General features: G+C 40.8%; 1 protein-coding gene across 2 annotated transcripts in view; it reads right to left on the bottom strand.

Annotated features, from left to right (window-relative positions):
- Nucleotides 1-804: 804 nt before the first annotated feature.
- The window catches only part of ptpn4a (protein tyrosine phosphatase non-receptor type 4a), a 58,847-nt gene continuing 43,294 nt past the window's right edge, over nucleotides 805-16,357 (bottom strand). Inside the window, exons 11-28 of one of the 2 annotated variants that reach the window (XR_002169738.1) lie at nucleotides 14,675-14,738; nucleotides 13,269-13,441; nucleotides 12,768-12,836; nucleotides 12,520-12,654; nucleotides 11,754-11,915; nucleotides 9,700-9,859; nucleotides 8,971-9,054; nucleotides 8,735-8,791; nucleotides 8,458-8,614; nucleotides 6,357-6,523; nucleotides 6,151-6,241; nucleotides 5,946-6,007; nucleotides 5,585-5,731; nucleotides 4,821-4,949; nucleotides 2,920-3,068; nucleotides 2,485-2,620; nucleotides 1,773-2,411; nucleotides 805-1,463 (exon numbers count right to left, since the gene is read on the bottom strand). Coding sequence is in view for 1 of the 2 variants with exons in the window: in XM_019882395.1 (XP_019737954.1) it covers nucleotides 2,058-2,411; nucleotides 2,485-2,620; nucleotides 2,920-3,068; nucleotides 4,821-4,949; nucleotides 5,585-5,731; nucleotides 5,946-6,007; nucleotides 6,151-6,241; nucleotides 6,357-6,523; nucleotides 8,458-8,614; nucleotides 8,735-8,791; nucleotides 8,971-9,054; nucleotides 9,700-9,859; nucleotides 11,754-11,915; nucleotides 12,520-12,654; nucleotides 12,768-12,836; nucleotides 13,269-13,441; nucleotides 14,675-14,738 (2,296 nt within the window). In the remaining variant the exon portion in view is untranslated. Of the gene's footprint in view, nucleotides 2,412-2,484; nucleotides 2,621-2,919; nucleotides 3,069-4,820; nucleotides 4,950-5,584; nucleotides 5,732-5,945; nucleotides 6,008-6,150; nucleotides 6,242-6,356; nucleotides 6,524-8,457; nucleotides 8,615-8,734; nucleotides 8,792-8,970; nucleotides 9,055-9,699; nucleotides 9,860-11,753; nucleotides 11,916-12,519; nucleotides 12,655-12,767; nucleotides 12,837-13,268; nucleotides 13,442-14,674; nucleotides 14,739-16,357 lie in introns of both variants that reach the window. The other variant, XM_019882395.1, reaches the window with a different exon arrangement.

Raw genomic sequence — 16,357 nt, 5'->3', positions numbered from 1 at the left:
ATATTTATGAATTAAAGATTACATTCAGCAACAGCTGGATCCCCCTCCCCCCCAAAACGTCATAGCTATGTATTACAACGCATGGTAAAATTAGTATGTTGCTATATTTTATGGGCCAAACTTGTAAAAACAAAAAATGAAAATATCTCAAAAACCCGATGTGCTAGGAAAAAAGTAAAGAGATTTATTAAATCAGTGTCAAAAATACACAGACATCTCTGACTAAATTTGCTGTTGACCAGTGTAAATGACAGATTAATCGATTGTTAAAAAAAAGTAATTACTGAGCAGCTCTAAAATTGAAAAATCTGCAGCTAATCCAGTGATCAATATCGCAATCGGTATCGGGCACTCTCACTCATGGATTATCTTGATTGAAAGTGGCAGCATAAAACCCTGATTGGAACACCCCCAATTACAACTAGCAAAAAGTAAAGCATTACGTATGTCTCCTTGTGTATAATGAATCTATATATTTGACAAGCTTGACTTTTTAAATAGAACCATAAGAAAAACCACATTCTCCACAGATTCTAATTTATTGAGATGCAACCGTAGAGAAGGACTGAAAAGAGAATTTTTGAAACAAAACTCATCCAGTCGTCGACGAAGGCGATGAAAACTTACACACCATACAGCTATGGACAATGTTAAATTTTATCAATTAAAGAAAAAAAAAAACAATGACGTGTTAAATAAGTTAAAATTCCACGCTGGAATTGTTCACTCGGGAAGGTGAACACTCAAACTGCCATTCAATAAGCTTAAAAATCAAGTACCTTGAAATGATGGTGTACCACTAGATACCCTAAAATAAGATTTTTTTGTTTTTTAAAAGTGCTGCATGTTACGAATAATACAACTCCATGTGAAAATTTTGGGGTATTTTTTTCCAATAGTGTGACATGTTTGTTTTTCAGGCTTCATATCTGTATGGACTCACCAAATGGTTTCCGATTATTTGGTGAAGAGGGGACTCCTGAGAGCAATCCATATATTCCAGGGGTCCTCAACTTGATCTCGTAAAAATGTTTGACAGGTGGAAATGCCTAGAATGAGAGATTTCAATAACACGACTCCAGGATCCATGTTCAAAATTGGCTATTTGGGTTTAAAGCAGCCATTTTGGGCACATTTCAGGACAAACTTCTATTGGGGAATTTGCCCAAATGAGTCCCAGTTGGAAGAAGCTCCACCAATAGAAAAACATTTTCGATGCCATCCATTCAGTGTGGCGAATGTTGTCAAAGTTTGATCATTTTGGGGGTGAAATAAAGTGGTGTGAGATCCAATTTAATTTACCGACACTTTGATTTTAAGCGATTAATGCACCCAAGTTCAAAAAAATGGGTGAACATTGTAAAACTGTTTTGTTCTTCTCTATGCCGTGTGATGTCTGCCAACGCAAAGCAATGAACCGAAGTCATCGTGCTAAATTTTCCTCCCAATGTCCATCTGTCAGTCTGAAACAAGAAAGGTGAGAAAGATCAAAACAATAAATTAAATCACGTCGCTTTTCTATCCTCACAAATCAAACGATTAACAAAGCAGTTAAGAGGGATAAGACTGCTGGACTACTTAAAGTGGACTGAGAAAGCATGATGTTCTTGACCGGTACAAAACATACAACTCATTTTGTTCAGTGGACAAGGTTTGACACAAAATAAAACACAATAAATACTCTTTCAGGAGGGACAAAAGATAAAAGGTTTATCTCTGTATCAAGTTAAAAAAAAAAAAAAAAGGCAGGTCTGCCTGGCAGACTCACTCACAAAGGGGACAGGGTGACGGGAAGCCTTCCATCCATGGGACAGCCCATCCCCTCAGTACGTACTGTATGGCACAAAAGCAACTCCACATCCACATGTCTTTGTGTGTACCCTGAACACACAACCGCCTCTAATGGTACCTTATCAACTTCGCAGAATTGCTTCTTGAATTGGAACCTGTCAATGTGTTTCCTGTTTGTTGTCTATTTGTTCTTCCCATCTTTGTTATTATAAAGTGCAACAGTGCGTTTGTTCTCATCTCCTGTTCCCGCTTCCTCTGATAAAGTGTCACGGATCATCAGGATCGGGTTCAGGGTTGACGCTTGTCTCGCTGGTGGCGCTGGCGATGCTGGGCTCCTCCACTTCGTCCTCTGTCACTTCCCCCACGTCAAGCACCTCCACCTCTTCATCGTCGTCGTCCTCCTCCTCCTCCTCATCCAGACCTCCTTCCAGCAGGTCTACCACAGCTGCCGCCTCCTCCCCTATCTCCGCCTTGACTTCTCTCTCCTCTATATTCTCCTCCTCCTCTTCTCGGATGCCATCCGCTTTCTCTGGGAGCTGATAGGCAGCAGGCGACAGCGGTCGGACCAGTCCCTCGTCGTAGACCTTCAGAATGGCCTCGCACACAAAGCGGTATTGACTCTGGTGGAGACGGAGACAGATGAGTTCAAGTCGATGGGTGAAGCAAGACTGAAAAACAGGTGGCTTGACGTACAGGTGTCTGGATCATCATGGCTCTCTGGTCTCTCATGGTCCGGACGATTTCCAGAGGGTAAACCGGCTGGCCGCACTCCATGAGACACAACGCTGTTTCCATGGTGATCAGAACACCTGTCCGACCAATTCCAGCACTGGGAAAAAGCAGGAGGTAAAAGGATTTATGTTAAAAGTTACAGAAGTGAACCAGAGGCTAGATTTGAACTGTATGTCCAAGTAGCAAACTCAAATTGAACTCGTATACATTGAATCGACTAGTCAACGCATTGACTCTGCAATGATGGTAAGAATTTGCCAATCACTTGTTTTAGCATTAAGAACACGGATGACTGATCTATGCCGGGAAGATCAGGTATTTATGTGCCAATTAGTGTATGAGCAACAAATATTGTGTCAGTTGTGCTAATCTGCCATATTATATGATCCTTCGTACCTGCAGTGTACCACCACTGGCTGGTCCTGCCCGGTCCTTTTGCTCCGAACCAAAGCAACAAAGTCCAAGAAATCAGTGGAGTCGTCAGGGACGCCATGGTCAGGCCAAGCCAGGTACTGGATTTGGGTCAGCTCTCTCTGCTGCTCACTCTGAAAATGCATACAAAGACACATTGCCACCAATATGACTTTCTGTAAAATGTGTTTCATTCATCCTCTAGTCTAAAATATACAGCCTCCACAATATCAGAGAGAAACACAATTGGGGATTTGTGGTCAATTTTACTGTGACAGATAAAAAACACTGTCAACTATTTGAAACCTTATTGCCAAGGGCTCACGCTGTCAGTCATGAACAGGTTGCATGATGCCTGGCTGAAACTGAATGGGTGTAAAATGTATCTGACAAGTAGAAAACAGAATAAACCAAAAGAAAGTCTTCCAGATGTCACACCCATACATACAAACACTAATTCTTCACATGTGATCTGGCCATGAGAAGAACATAATTAGAATGTCAGCCTCAATGTTGAGAGATATGAAAGCATCTTTGGAGGGTGGATGTTTGTGCAGTAAGATGGAGTGCTTGGCACTTCTGCCTCATAGTTCGGAGGTTTGCGGTTGGAGTTTGCTTGTTCCCCCCCTGGGCTTCCATGGTTAATTTTGTTGCTAATCCGGCTTCCTCCCACATTCCAAAAACATGCAAGTTAGCTTTATTGAAGATTCTAAATTCATCCATAAGTGTGATTGTGAATATGAATGGTTATCTATTATATGTGCCCTGCGATTGGGTGACAACCAGCCCAGGGTTACCCTACCCTTTTGGCTCTAAGTAGATTTTGTGGGGTCTTGCATAAGAGAAAAAGACACTGTCTCTTGTTTCCTGATTTTATGTATTATGTATATTTTTTAAATATTCAAAATGAACCAGTTTTGTTTACGTTTGTTGTCATGAGAACACCAGTACAGTAGTTGTGATCATTTTGGTCCTGATACCCATGAGGTGAAATCAATTACCATACTGTTTATCTTTTCCTATCGCAAACACTGATTCAATGCAGACGTCTTGTGCTGCCCCAACACGGCAACATGCTCACTATGGCAACCGTTTGGCAGTCACGCTGCTTTCGAGACCAATACATTTTGAAAGGCTATGCTATGTAGGAAATGGTCAAGGAGGTCAACTGGACACAGACGTGCACACAAAGAAAAAATTGCACATCTAAACATAACAAACAACATCGACTCATAAAAAAGGAACTCTGTTATTATTGTTTCATCTCCTGCGGCAAAGACAATGACTACAGAGTAGTCTCTAATTTAAAAGAATGCAAAATAACTACTATGACTGTAAACAGCAAACTAAAGCAAACTTGTTGTCTCCCTTTCTGCTTTTGACTCCTCTTCTGTGTTTTTGTTCTTTTACAAGAATCTGACTGACGGAGGGGCGGTTGGGTTGTCATGGTAACCAGATCTCAATACGTGGTCCACATGCGGGAGCCAGAAAAAGAACAGCCCACACCGCTCACTATGGCAACACACCTCCTCTGGATCCTCGGCTGTTCATTCTTCCCGAAACACTGGCCGCTCTCTCGCGCCATGTTTTCTCTCTAATCTCCCCTGCTGTTTTTCATCCTCTCCCTCTTTTTGTTCCTCAATCGGGCTGTATTGGGTGCATAAACATGAATGCCACATCCTGCTCAGGATGAACCATTCCGTTAAAAATGGTAGAATTTTGAATGGATTATTAAAGGTGATATCATCTATTATTAACCTACACTAGTGCAATAGTAAAGTATTTGACATTCCTTTCAGCAATACCAAGAGGATACTGATAACTGTGTTAATATTGGTGACTGACGTGAAACGTTCAGAGGGCTTCATCTTTGCATCTTGTCTCACCTGTAAATGCATGAGGGTCATTTCCCGGACTAGGAAGGCTGAATTGCCCTCCTCGTTGTGGCATGTAACGGTGAAGTCTCCGTAGGGAGCGCTGCTGTCTGGATTGGGCCAGTACTGGTGGCACTTCACCTATAACCGACAAGTAGGACGTTGTAAATAGAGAGGCACATGGAAGTTACCTGGTCTTTGTTGATGGAATTCTCCTGTTCCTGAGTAATACACACAGTTGAAGAAAATCAATAACATTCATTCAGTCGTTGCCTTATTGAATTTTTTTAAATGAGCATGATAGGTACATAAGACTTTGTCAAACTAACAACATATTTCATTTAAAATCAATCAAAAATCAAGGCCAAGCAACCTAAATGCCAATCTTTATATTAGTGTTAACAGTTACATTAGCAGACCAATCGTACATGAATATGTTATTTCCAATATATCCAATAATCTCATTAGATTTTCCTCATTTCATAGTCTACTGATGTTGACTAACAAGCTTTCAGACGGGCTCTGACTTAAATTGGCCAGCACAACCAAGATGACTTCCACTGGAATTTATGATTACTGAATCTCTTATTTAAGGGCTGAAAGAGTACAACTCCAAGTTCCCAAATGAGGAAGGTAGACCGATGACTCAGGAAGAATCAAATGGCAAAAAAACCCAAAAAAGTACCAAAAATACTCAGGATCGACAAATGTAATTCTCATCATATCAAGAAAGGAAATCAATGACTGCTGATTTTCAATGAAAACTCTTCACATACCCGTCCCCTCTCGACCTGCGTTGTGAGCATAACCACCATAGAGGAACCCTGCTCCCAGGTCATTTGCCAGAAGTCAGGGCAGGTGTTGGGCAAAGGACCCTGGCAAGCTATGTATCGGTTTATGAGACTGGAGGCGGGAATCTCCATCTGCACACACGGGGATTGAAATACAGAGAACTTACTTGTCTGGAATATGTGTTTTCAGCATGCAGGAAACAAATAAATTGTTAGCTCATGCTTGATGGATGCTTTGTTTGCTTTAAAAAAATGCATCGCAGAAAATAAGACATAGTGAACCTTTTGACACAATGAACAAATGTGAATCTGCAAACAAATCAGAGGAAGGACAATCAAAACTTACATTGATGTAATTTGCATTGATGTAGTCATCTGTGCTTTTCAGAATGACCCGCGTGGCATCATCTTCAGAAGGACCAATTGTACCAGACAAGGAAAAGACCAAAACCAACAGAAGGCGGAATGAATAATGACAGCAAGTGTGTCATACATAACAGAACATATGTTGCTGAGTATTTAGGTGTAAATCTTGTGTGGCAATCACATACAGGGCGAGATGTCTCTGTAGCGATTTTTGGAAACGTTCTGAGGTAATTTGGCACACAGCATGGTCATCCCCGGCCTCTTCCTGTACAGTTGCTGTAAGAACAGAAGTAAGTTGAGGTCACTTGACTGATAATTCATCAAATCACTTGAAATTTTTTATAAAAAATACTACATTTATGAGAATTATTATTTGTGCATTTCAACTCACGTCAAACTGGGCCAGTATGGCTCCACTGCTCAGACCATCCTTCAGGACAACCATAGAGTCCCTCAGAGCATGCTGATCTAGCTGGCTGGGGTCCTGAGGGGACTTCTCTGGGATGTACTGAAAATCTGGTTCTGAGTCCACCTTTTCCTCCACCACATCATAGATGGCTGGACAGCAAAAAGAAACAAATGTTTACATCGATTCATTTCATCAATGCATACAGTTGTGTTTTCACACACGCACGCACGCACGCACGCACGCACAAATTTCGTGGGCATGAATGACATTAAATTGCGGGTTTTATTAATTTATTTGTAAAACTGTAAATCTATACTTGTCATCATTAGAGCGTCACTAAATGCCGTGGAGTTTCTCTTTGTTCAGAGTCCTGGTCATGCCAATGGTGCTTCATGAAAATGCTTGTCAAGGTGGCAAAGACAAAGCTGCATGCGTTCCTGCGCACCTCTTACTAAAAGATTCAAGTACCGGTAAATATTTCTGTTTGTATAATTTTGATTCTGTGTGTTGGAAAAAAAAATCGTACCTGAAAGTCTAACTTGTGCACTCAATTCTTTGCAGATGCACAATGTGTAATTCATGGAAGAAACCAGCTAAAAATTAACATTCCAAAATTATTATATTCATCACCAAAAGTAAGTGTAAACATCTGACCACTCCTGTCCGTACATCGACAGACAAGATGATGTCGTTACCAAGGTAATGACGATATTTAAAATGACACAGCAGCAGAATAAATTAAATGATATGTATCGGCTTTGATGTATGACTGGATGTAAATCCCCATTTGGCCCACTTAACGCCAAGCATTCCAATGATTCATCATCTTCAAACACTCCCTGAAGGTGGTGGAGGAACTCTTTGATGAGGTGAATACAAATAGCTTAGATGTCAGTGTATGACAACAAATGTATCTGAAAACAAATGTATGAAACATGCATAATTATGAACATTCAAACCCAGAAACCAGATGAATTTGCGTTTATTTCCATTAGCTTCTTTGTCATCTGGTTATGTATTAAGGGAAGCATTTCATCATTTAAAATTAAACCAAATATCAAACCAATATTATGGTATTACAGGTAATGATGAAGTCAATGCATTTATCTTTGAAACTGTTATACACGTCATGCCGGATAAATGTTGAATATGGATATTGCCCCTTTAACTATTTTGTGCTTGCACGCACATCACATGCTCGTCTTGCTTGAGGGCACCTTGAAAGTAATCAGGATGTTGACGAGCATCATTTCTTTACAACTACTGGCTGAAATTTATTGTTAGATTGAAAACTAGATACTGTTTGAAGTGCAGGATAAACTTCCCATCGTCCGTTTAAGTGCAATTAATATTGACGTTTCTGCACGTTACCTGGCCATTGTACTCATTTTAAACGTTTTTTGAAAACTGCTCTGGATTTTTTTTTTTAAATAAAGGAATTGAATTACTAACTCCATCCATCCATCCATGCACCCATCCATCCATCCATTCCCAAACGCTTATGTGGGGTGGGGTTGCAGGGGCAATAGCTTTAGCAGGGAAGCCCAGATTTCCCTCTCTCCAGCTACTTCTTCCAGCGCTTCCCGGGGGATCTTACTTACTTACTTACTTACTTACTGGCGCCAATGCAAACCAAAGTCTGACATCGGTGGTTTAGGGACTGAACAGCCTGTATCAGTGGGTTCGGTACCCAAAACTCCCAAAGCACCCTCCACAGAACTCCCGGAGGGACGCGGTCGAACGCCTGCCCCAAGTTAACAAAGCACATGCAGACTGGTTGGATGAACTTCCATGCACCCTCGAGGACCCTGCCGAGGGTGTAGAGCTAGTCTACTGTTCCACAGCCGGGATGAAAACCACACTGCTCCTCCTGAATCTGAGACTCGACTTCCCGACGAACCATGCTCTCCATCACCCCTGAATAGACCTTACCAGGGAGGCTGAGGAGTGTGATCCCTCTGTAGTTGGAATACACTTTCCCGTCCCCCTTCTTACTAACTGGCTTTTAAATCTGCTTGACAGTCTTTGGCTGCTGTCACCAGTGAATTTACCCGCTGTGAGATCGACAACATCAACATCTTACCATTTGGCCGGACCAGTAGGATGAGCTCTCCAGAGTGGCTCTCACAACTAGCCTTGATGAACATGACAACCTGGTCATGGGTGTGGTCCGAGATGTCCCGTCCATTAATCAAGACTACCTGGTCACCCTCATTCAGCCGGGGCACACATAGGTCGGCCTGAAGCACCAACAAGATCAAAAGAGTCAAATGGCAGCTTTGCGGAGATACATTTTGCGTTACCATATGCTGAAACAAGGTCCTGACTGTATAACTACAAAGCAATGGATGTTCACTTACTGATGTTCCAGGAGCAACTCTGGACACTATGATTGGCATCTTCTGGTCAGCTCCACCCTGGAGGCACACACACACAGACGCTCAGGGAAATTTGGTAAACTTCTGAAATCACTCTTGCAATTCTAAAAATACTGTGAAAATAGAACTCTGCCATGCAAAGAATTCAAGACAATGAACCAATACAAAAGCATAGGACAGTAAATAAAATGTCCCATTGAGAATTTTCTTTTTTTTACCTTAACATTGAAGCCAAAACGTCCATGTTCATCAGGTCTCATCTTGATCAAGACCAGATTATCATGAGGGACAACTCCATTTAGCTGAAGGAACAAGTAAAAAATGCATTAAACCTAATTTATCTTCTGTTTTCTGACAACTGAGTACAATTACAGAGTGCTGAGAAAAGGAACATTTTGTCTCTGCTGACCATCTCCAGTCAGATATCATTCATGATTAATAGGCTCATTAAACGTAAACTGTGGAGCCAATATCACAATAGGATGCCTTTGAGAAATGCTTAATGGTCAAGCTTCCAAACCCCCTTGCTACTTAAAAAAATAAATTAAGTGCAAGCGGACGATTTTAAGGAAGAAAGCAAATATGTAAACTTGCTAACAGGGTGGACATTTTTGGCTGGTGTTAGCATTTTATGAACACATGAAGCTTAATTTAGTATGATTGAGTTAGCAAGCTGACTGGGTACTGTTTAGCAAATAGATAATATCACATTTCTGAAGGGTTTCTATATTTATAGACAGTTGACAATGACAAGTGTGGACAACGTGCAATGACATACATTCAAAACTACGAAATGAAAGTGCAGGGTGCTCTGGACTGGTTGCCAGTCAATCACAGAGCAAACAGAGACAGACAGCCATTCAGATTCACATTCTCCCCTTCGGGGCAATTTAGTGCTTTCAATTAACTAACGTGTGTGTTTTGTATCATCCAGTCCCTTGACTGACCGTGGTCTTGTCAGTGTTGGCGGGAACATCGTACATCTCGTTGAGGTGGTTGTCCAAGAGGCTCTGCTGCGAGTGGGCCTGGATAATCTGGCTCAAGGTTTTCCTGCTCAACTGCTTTGGGGGCAGAGCCGGAGGTTGGCTGTCCACCCCGTCAGGAGAACTGTGAAAAGAGAGAATCACACTTTATTCTGTGGATATAGTATATTCAAATTCTACTACTCCTGTACAAAGTGAAGCAAGCATTAAATTAAAAACAGATACAAAAAGTAAAACAAGAAAAGATCAAGTGAGAGGAAAAAGGTCCCAAGAGTCAGAGAGGGCTGATAGCATTGTCTATGTCACAATGAATTTATTTCAATGAAATGTGCTTTCAAGGGGAAAGAAAACATCCCAGAGGACATCACTGTGACAATGACAGACGTGAATGCAGAAGGTTCATCAGGTAATGCTTCCAACAGCAACATGGCATGGGTAAAAGCCAGGCATCGCACACTGTGGTGTGTGTGTGTGTGTGTGTGTGTGTGTGTGTGTGGGGCATGATCTTCCTTAGGGATGGGCGCAGCAGTCAAACATTATTGCCTTTGTTTTGACTGGTGTTACGGGTGCCACTTGTCTTTCTCACACACACACATGCACACACGCGTGCACGCACACGCACACACGCACGCACGCACACGCACACACACACACACACACACACACACACACACACACACACACACACACACACACACACACACACACGTAGCTATACTTCTGGCAGCAGATTGATACAATTACATCCAAACCTTTAGAGTCAAGTATAAGAGCTACAGAGACCTATGAAGTCCTAATCCATATGAAAAACTGCCTTTTACTCTTTCAGCCAAGTAAAATGAGCAGGCGACAGGCCAAGAATAATAAGGGACATTATTAAAAATGGTGGCATTCATCAAAGCCAACTTGTTTTCACAAAAGCTTTCCGAAGCTTCAGCGAATGAATGAATGAATAAATAAATAAATTGTACTCAAATGTATTACAGTCGTGATAAAAGAGCAAATGCGTACCAGCCAAGAATGAAAGATAACCACAGATAATGTGTGCTGCCTGGTGATTGTGTCATCATTTTGGCTCAAAAACAAACGAATGACACAACTATTTGGCAACCGCGTGTGTGTGCGTGCATTGCTTTGAAGGCAACAGAATATATCCGCAGTACAGTAAATATTTGCTGCTTTGTGCAAAGAGGAAGAGAAAAAAAACAGTTGATAATACATCAATAAAATACCATCGCCCTTTCACAACAGCTGAGCTTTAACAGAACACATAACAAAAAACATCAACAATAATACAATCGTAACAACTATTCCTACATACGCCTAGTTGCTAAAAGTGGTTATAGATAAAAAAGGAATAAATCTAAGTCCTTTCACCAGTGGTTCAGAAATTGTTGGAACTCGTGTTTATGCAGTTTTTAATGTGTAGTCATTAGTCAAGTAGGATATTAAGCAGAAAGCGGACTCCAGAAATGCAACCATGGGCATATTGAACACTGTCAATAATGTTGCCGCTCCTATGAAAAGGTTTTGCAGACCAGTTAAATAATTTACTAGGCAGTTTATATTGGTTAAAGACAATAAAACATGCCGAAAACACCTGCCGATTCGCACTACTGTCGCTTTTATTCAACCCACTCCGCCCTCCTCACTCACTATAGGCACATTTTATGAGTGTTTTTACAAAGGGTTTGTCTTTCCAAAGGTTTCAACTAAGTGTCACTCAAAGAGGGTGTGAACTGCTGGGAGAGGCCACAGATACAAGCGGACCCCAAAAAAAAAAAAAAAAAAAAAAAAAATGAAAGTCAACTCAGCAGAGCAGTCAGACAGAGTGGCACTAACAAAAGATGAGTAGAATTCAACCACAAAATTACAGGGGCCGCTATTTTTATATGGAAGACAGAACTGAAATCTGTTGCATTGCTGCTAAATCCAAGTTAGTGAGGGAATGTGCGTCAAAAGGTGGGGAAAAAAGCTTTAATAGTGGCCTAACTTTTGCAGGACGGTAGGACACTTACGGCGTGGAGTCCAAGCTTATACTGTTGGCCTGCGTGGAGGAGGCCGACTTATGATTCGAAGAGAAGACGGGCAAGCTTGGCGACGTGTGTATCACATGATCAACCAGGTGGCCGACAGACGAAGGGCGTAGCCGCGTGCCCTCTTGCGTGAACAGGGAATTTCTAAGAAACACACACAAACACAAAGATTTTGAGACTCCAACGTGAAGGCCGTCTTTGTGCCCAAAAATTCATTACCATTGTGGAGTGTTCACAATGTAGACAAATGAGTACGACATCTTTTCTAATTTTGATTATAAAATAAGCATATTCATTAGAATAGCAACGGACTGAGTGTGTGCAGTGGAAAAAACTTTGAAACATTTTCAACTGAAATATACTTTTTGCATTGACTTGGAATTCATTAGCTACTCAGAGGTGCATCTTAAAAAAAGAAAAATAGGGAAGAGAACTCACATTTTAATAACTTCAATTAAAAAAGGGAAAATCATCGTTAATGAAATGTTTCAATTAAAAAAAAAAGGGTTAGAAATTGAGTACATATTACAAATATACAAAAAATACAAAATTACTTCCCTATGTGTTCATTGACTCTATATACAGTCAAATGAGTTTCACCTTTTAAAGATCTCCTGACATAAGTGAACTATTCCATGCCTTTCTGTTTTGGGATGCACCCAAATATTCATTTTAAAACATACATTAACCATCAACAACAAAATACATATTATGGGTGTTTCAAATAAAGGCTAAAATGTGTGCGCACTGATTAGGCGTCCCAGGTGGCGAGCGAGTTGGCAGGCTCTGGGTCTCCAGTCTTTCATCTGATAGGCTGTTCCTGCTCACCGTCTCCCAGTCAGTTCCCCCCAACAACTTCCTGGCCAGAGGTTTGCTAGGAGATCTGCACAGAGCAAGCAAGAAATTCAGCTGCAAATAAACTTTAACTAAGAACAAAAATAGAACAGCTACCGTGTGGACTTTGAATTGGCAAAACTTGGAAGACAGGGTAACTACCTCGCAAACACTCTGTCCTTGATGCATTTCTCCTTGCCGTATTGTACAGATTGCACCTCCGTTCTTCCGCTACGTGGAACAATAACAAACAATAGAATGCCATCAAACTAAAAGAACCTGAAAAAAATCTGGGTATTTGATAGCCTTGAAGTCTTTTATTAAATTATGCTACTAAGGTACAGTGGTATACGTCTTCATAAAAATGTATTTACCAGTTATTATTTCAAATGGAATGTTATAGACAAAATATCAAACCAAACATGTTCTGCAGGTTGAAAATCTATTTTCGGGTTAACCATAAATAATTTAGCACAGATATTTTGGGGGAAGGTAGCTTGCAAGGTGCCCATGAGCCATCTCGTGTTTTCGTCCATAAAAATGAAGTGAAACAACTATGTGTCTCTCAAATAATACATGTACACCTCCATTTGTCAAAACCCCGCTGTGAAGTCAACACGCTTGGGACTATTCGTGGGTTGAATGCCTCACGCTTCTTCATACCAGTAACGAAACTTTGAGCCCAGGGTGAAGTAATGGGAAAAGAAATTCTTCTGTAGCGGGATGGGTCGTTCAAGGCGGAAGAAGGTGTGGTGCTCCACACAGGCCTTCCACAGGTTCTTACAGGCCCGGTAGTTCACCATGTTGAAACCAAGTAGCGTCTCTCGGGTCTCGGTCTAAGTGGAAGGAAAAGATGGAGACAGTCATAAGAATAACATGTATATTGGATGCTGACTCACACAGAGGACCATGTCCACTATTTGTCCTATTACAAAGAGACAAAGTGTTACCATTTCATAACAGATACACAGGACGTTAATGTCTCTGGCACAAGAAAAATGTCAGTTTCTCAAGGTAAAAGAAATATACTGTGTTGGAAAGACAATGACCCAATGGGAAGTATGTGACATATTACTTAGATGTCACAGAGAATCTAAGAGCTAAAAGAAACCGCTCAAACTTGTGTCAAACTTGTTTTCATCCAGGCCACATCAGAGTAATTGTTGCCCTCGGAGGGCGGCTTAGAATGGTGAAAACACATAAATGTTTAATCGCTGCGGTGATAAAGGTGCATTACAAATCAAATACGCTGGTTTTAAGTACATGGTTTCTGTTGACATTGAGTAGATTAAGGGAACAAAAGGCAAAATAAAGTGCTTATGTTTTGTCTAAAAACGAATTGAGTTCATGAAAAAAAGTGAAAAAAGTTGTCATCTTAAAGATTGCAGACAAATGTATAGCAACGGTTTGAACAGTCAGAAATATAAAACTATTAAAAAACATCTGTGGCCTTTGTTATTACTTTTACTTGCATCTGAAAACCCACGGGAGATTGTTAAAAAGCAGCTGGAAGTTACACTTGAACTGCACAATGTAATAATAATAATAATAGTACTTATGTATATAACAGATTATGTTGGTTTACAGACTAGATGTGTGGCTAGATCAAAAAGTAGTCACACTTCTTGACCCCTACCTAAGATGTTCTATGAGGGAATCCTAATAATCACTGATCATATTATGCAATTGCATTTGCATGTGGTTACCATATTAATGGCTGTTTCCAACAGTCATGAATTGAGGCATGCGAAAACTTGTCACAATTTGAATAAAACGGCTACGTGGCTTACAGATAGCACAATGCAGATTAATTCTGATAGTGAGACAATCATAGCAAGGTTGCTATGACAACCTGTAACTTGTTAACATTGGAGAACTTTACGCAGATTGCAAAGAACAAGTACAATCTGTAATTGTTTTTCTCCAAAACTACTCTGCAGCATAAGTTGACGAACGTTCATGACGTACAATGCAATACTGTTCCATACCAGAAGGTGGCCGAAGCCTGTATTCCACATTCAAAATCAGCAATGAAACAATTTTTGTGTGTCGTGTTTCTAAACACTTACCGCCTCTCTCCTCAACTGGATGAAGAACTGCTTGCACTTGAAGGATATTTTCACTATTTTCAACCTGGAGGAAAGAAATGACAAGCGTTTAGTGTCTCTGTTGTCGAGTGTAAAAAGAAAACGCTTCTATTGGAATTTGTTATTTTAAGGTCGGTCATACTAAAATACAAAAAGAACTGTTTATTTGTGGGCGGGATTACCCAGAAAAAAAATGGAGCATGGGCCAAGGAAGAAGCATTTAAGTAGTGTGGCAGATTTGGATCAGTGCAACACGGCACGCCACATCAGGTTTCACAGCGCTTAAAATAAGACAGTCACGAGCTGATTGTTTTTTCAAAGCAAAATGCAGGATGGGTGGAGGGGGCAAAAAAAGCTAAATGTTCTGACTGAGACCCCAATGGGCATGACAGTGGGCACAGATCCCGCAGAGAAATAAGAACTTCCATTGTAAGCCACAATGGCTGAATGACCTTTTGTCCTACTGTCTGTCTGAATCATACTGTAGTGTGGATTGCCATCAGTTCGTTCCAGTTGCACATTCAAGGTCTATGAGAGATGAGAGACAGTAGGTGGGGCATAGACCACTTAGTAGTCTACCAAGGAAAGTTCGGCAATCTATTTTACAGTCTGATACATATCAGACAGAGAACACCTTGCAAAGGCAATGCAATTTTAACAGCTTAACCCAGTGATTCTCAAAGCGTGGCACTAGTACCTCTAGTGGTAAGCCGGCTCCTTCTATCACACAAGCATCTCAAAGGGCTTCACAAGCCCACAGTTGACCGATATTAATATGACATCCGCCCCATCTGAATACACAAGAAAAAAAAAAAAAAAAAAAAACACCAACAACAAAAAAACATCTGGGGGAAAATAAACCTTGCGAGCAGTGGTCCTTAACCTTGTTAGAGGTGGCGAACCCAACTAGTTCATAAGCACATTCAGCGACCCCTTCATTAATGAAAAATTAAAATATGAATTTTTACAAATTCAAGACATAAAAAAAACATTAAAAACAGAAAAAAGTAAACGCAGTTGAGACTGATTCACCGAACCCCTAGGGTTCGATCGAACCCAGGGTAAGAACCACTGCTTGAGAGGGAGCCAGTCGATGGGGAAATCCCCCTTCCAGGATGACCAGGTTGCAATGGATGTCGAGTGGGCAACATTTAACACATAATGTGATTCTATACAATGTTAGAATAGTGTGAAAGGCCATTCAAATAAAAAAAGCGCGACAGGAACCTGGCTCAGTTAGTCGATGTGGAAAATCTCCATTGCAGCGCCTCAGAGGAGGTGGTCCACCAAACAATTATTTATGGTGGTAATTTAATGATTTTTGCATACTGAATGGGCGAGTAAACATAATTTTGGGATGTTATTGTGTTGGTTTGACTGTACAACAGGATATGATAGCTTGGTGTCAACGAAGCTTGTAATGAGGACAGCTGATGCCCAGCGTCGTATTCTACTGTTTTCCAAATTTGATTTGATTCGATCCACTTGGGCCCGATTCAATTCAATTTACAATTCATAATTCACTTTGACTTTCAATTCAGTTCAGGATTTCGCGCAGTACCAATTTTACTTTCCAGTAGAAGACATTCTCAGAAGAAGCAAGACTACAAATAGAAACTTCTTGCTAACTTGGTGCCTTTGTAAAAATAGGAATAATTACATTAA

Source organism: Hippocampus comes, unplaced genomic scaffold (assembly GCF_001891065.2).
Source record: "Hippocampus comes isolate QL1 unplaced genomic scaffold, H_comes_QL1_v1.1 scaffold111, whole genome shotgun sequence".
Lineage (NCBI taxonomy): Eukaryota > Metazoa > Chordata > Actinopteri > Syngnathiformes > Syngnathidae > Hippocampus > Hippocampus comes.
The sequence above is the reverse complement of the archived record's forward strand: the minus strand, read 5'-3'. Positions and strand labels throughout refer to the sequence as shown.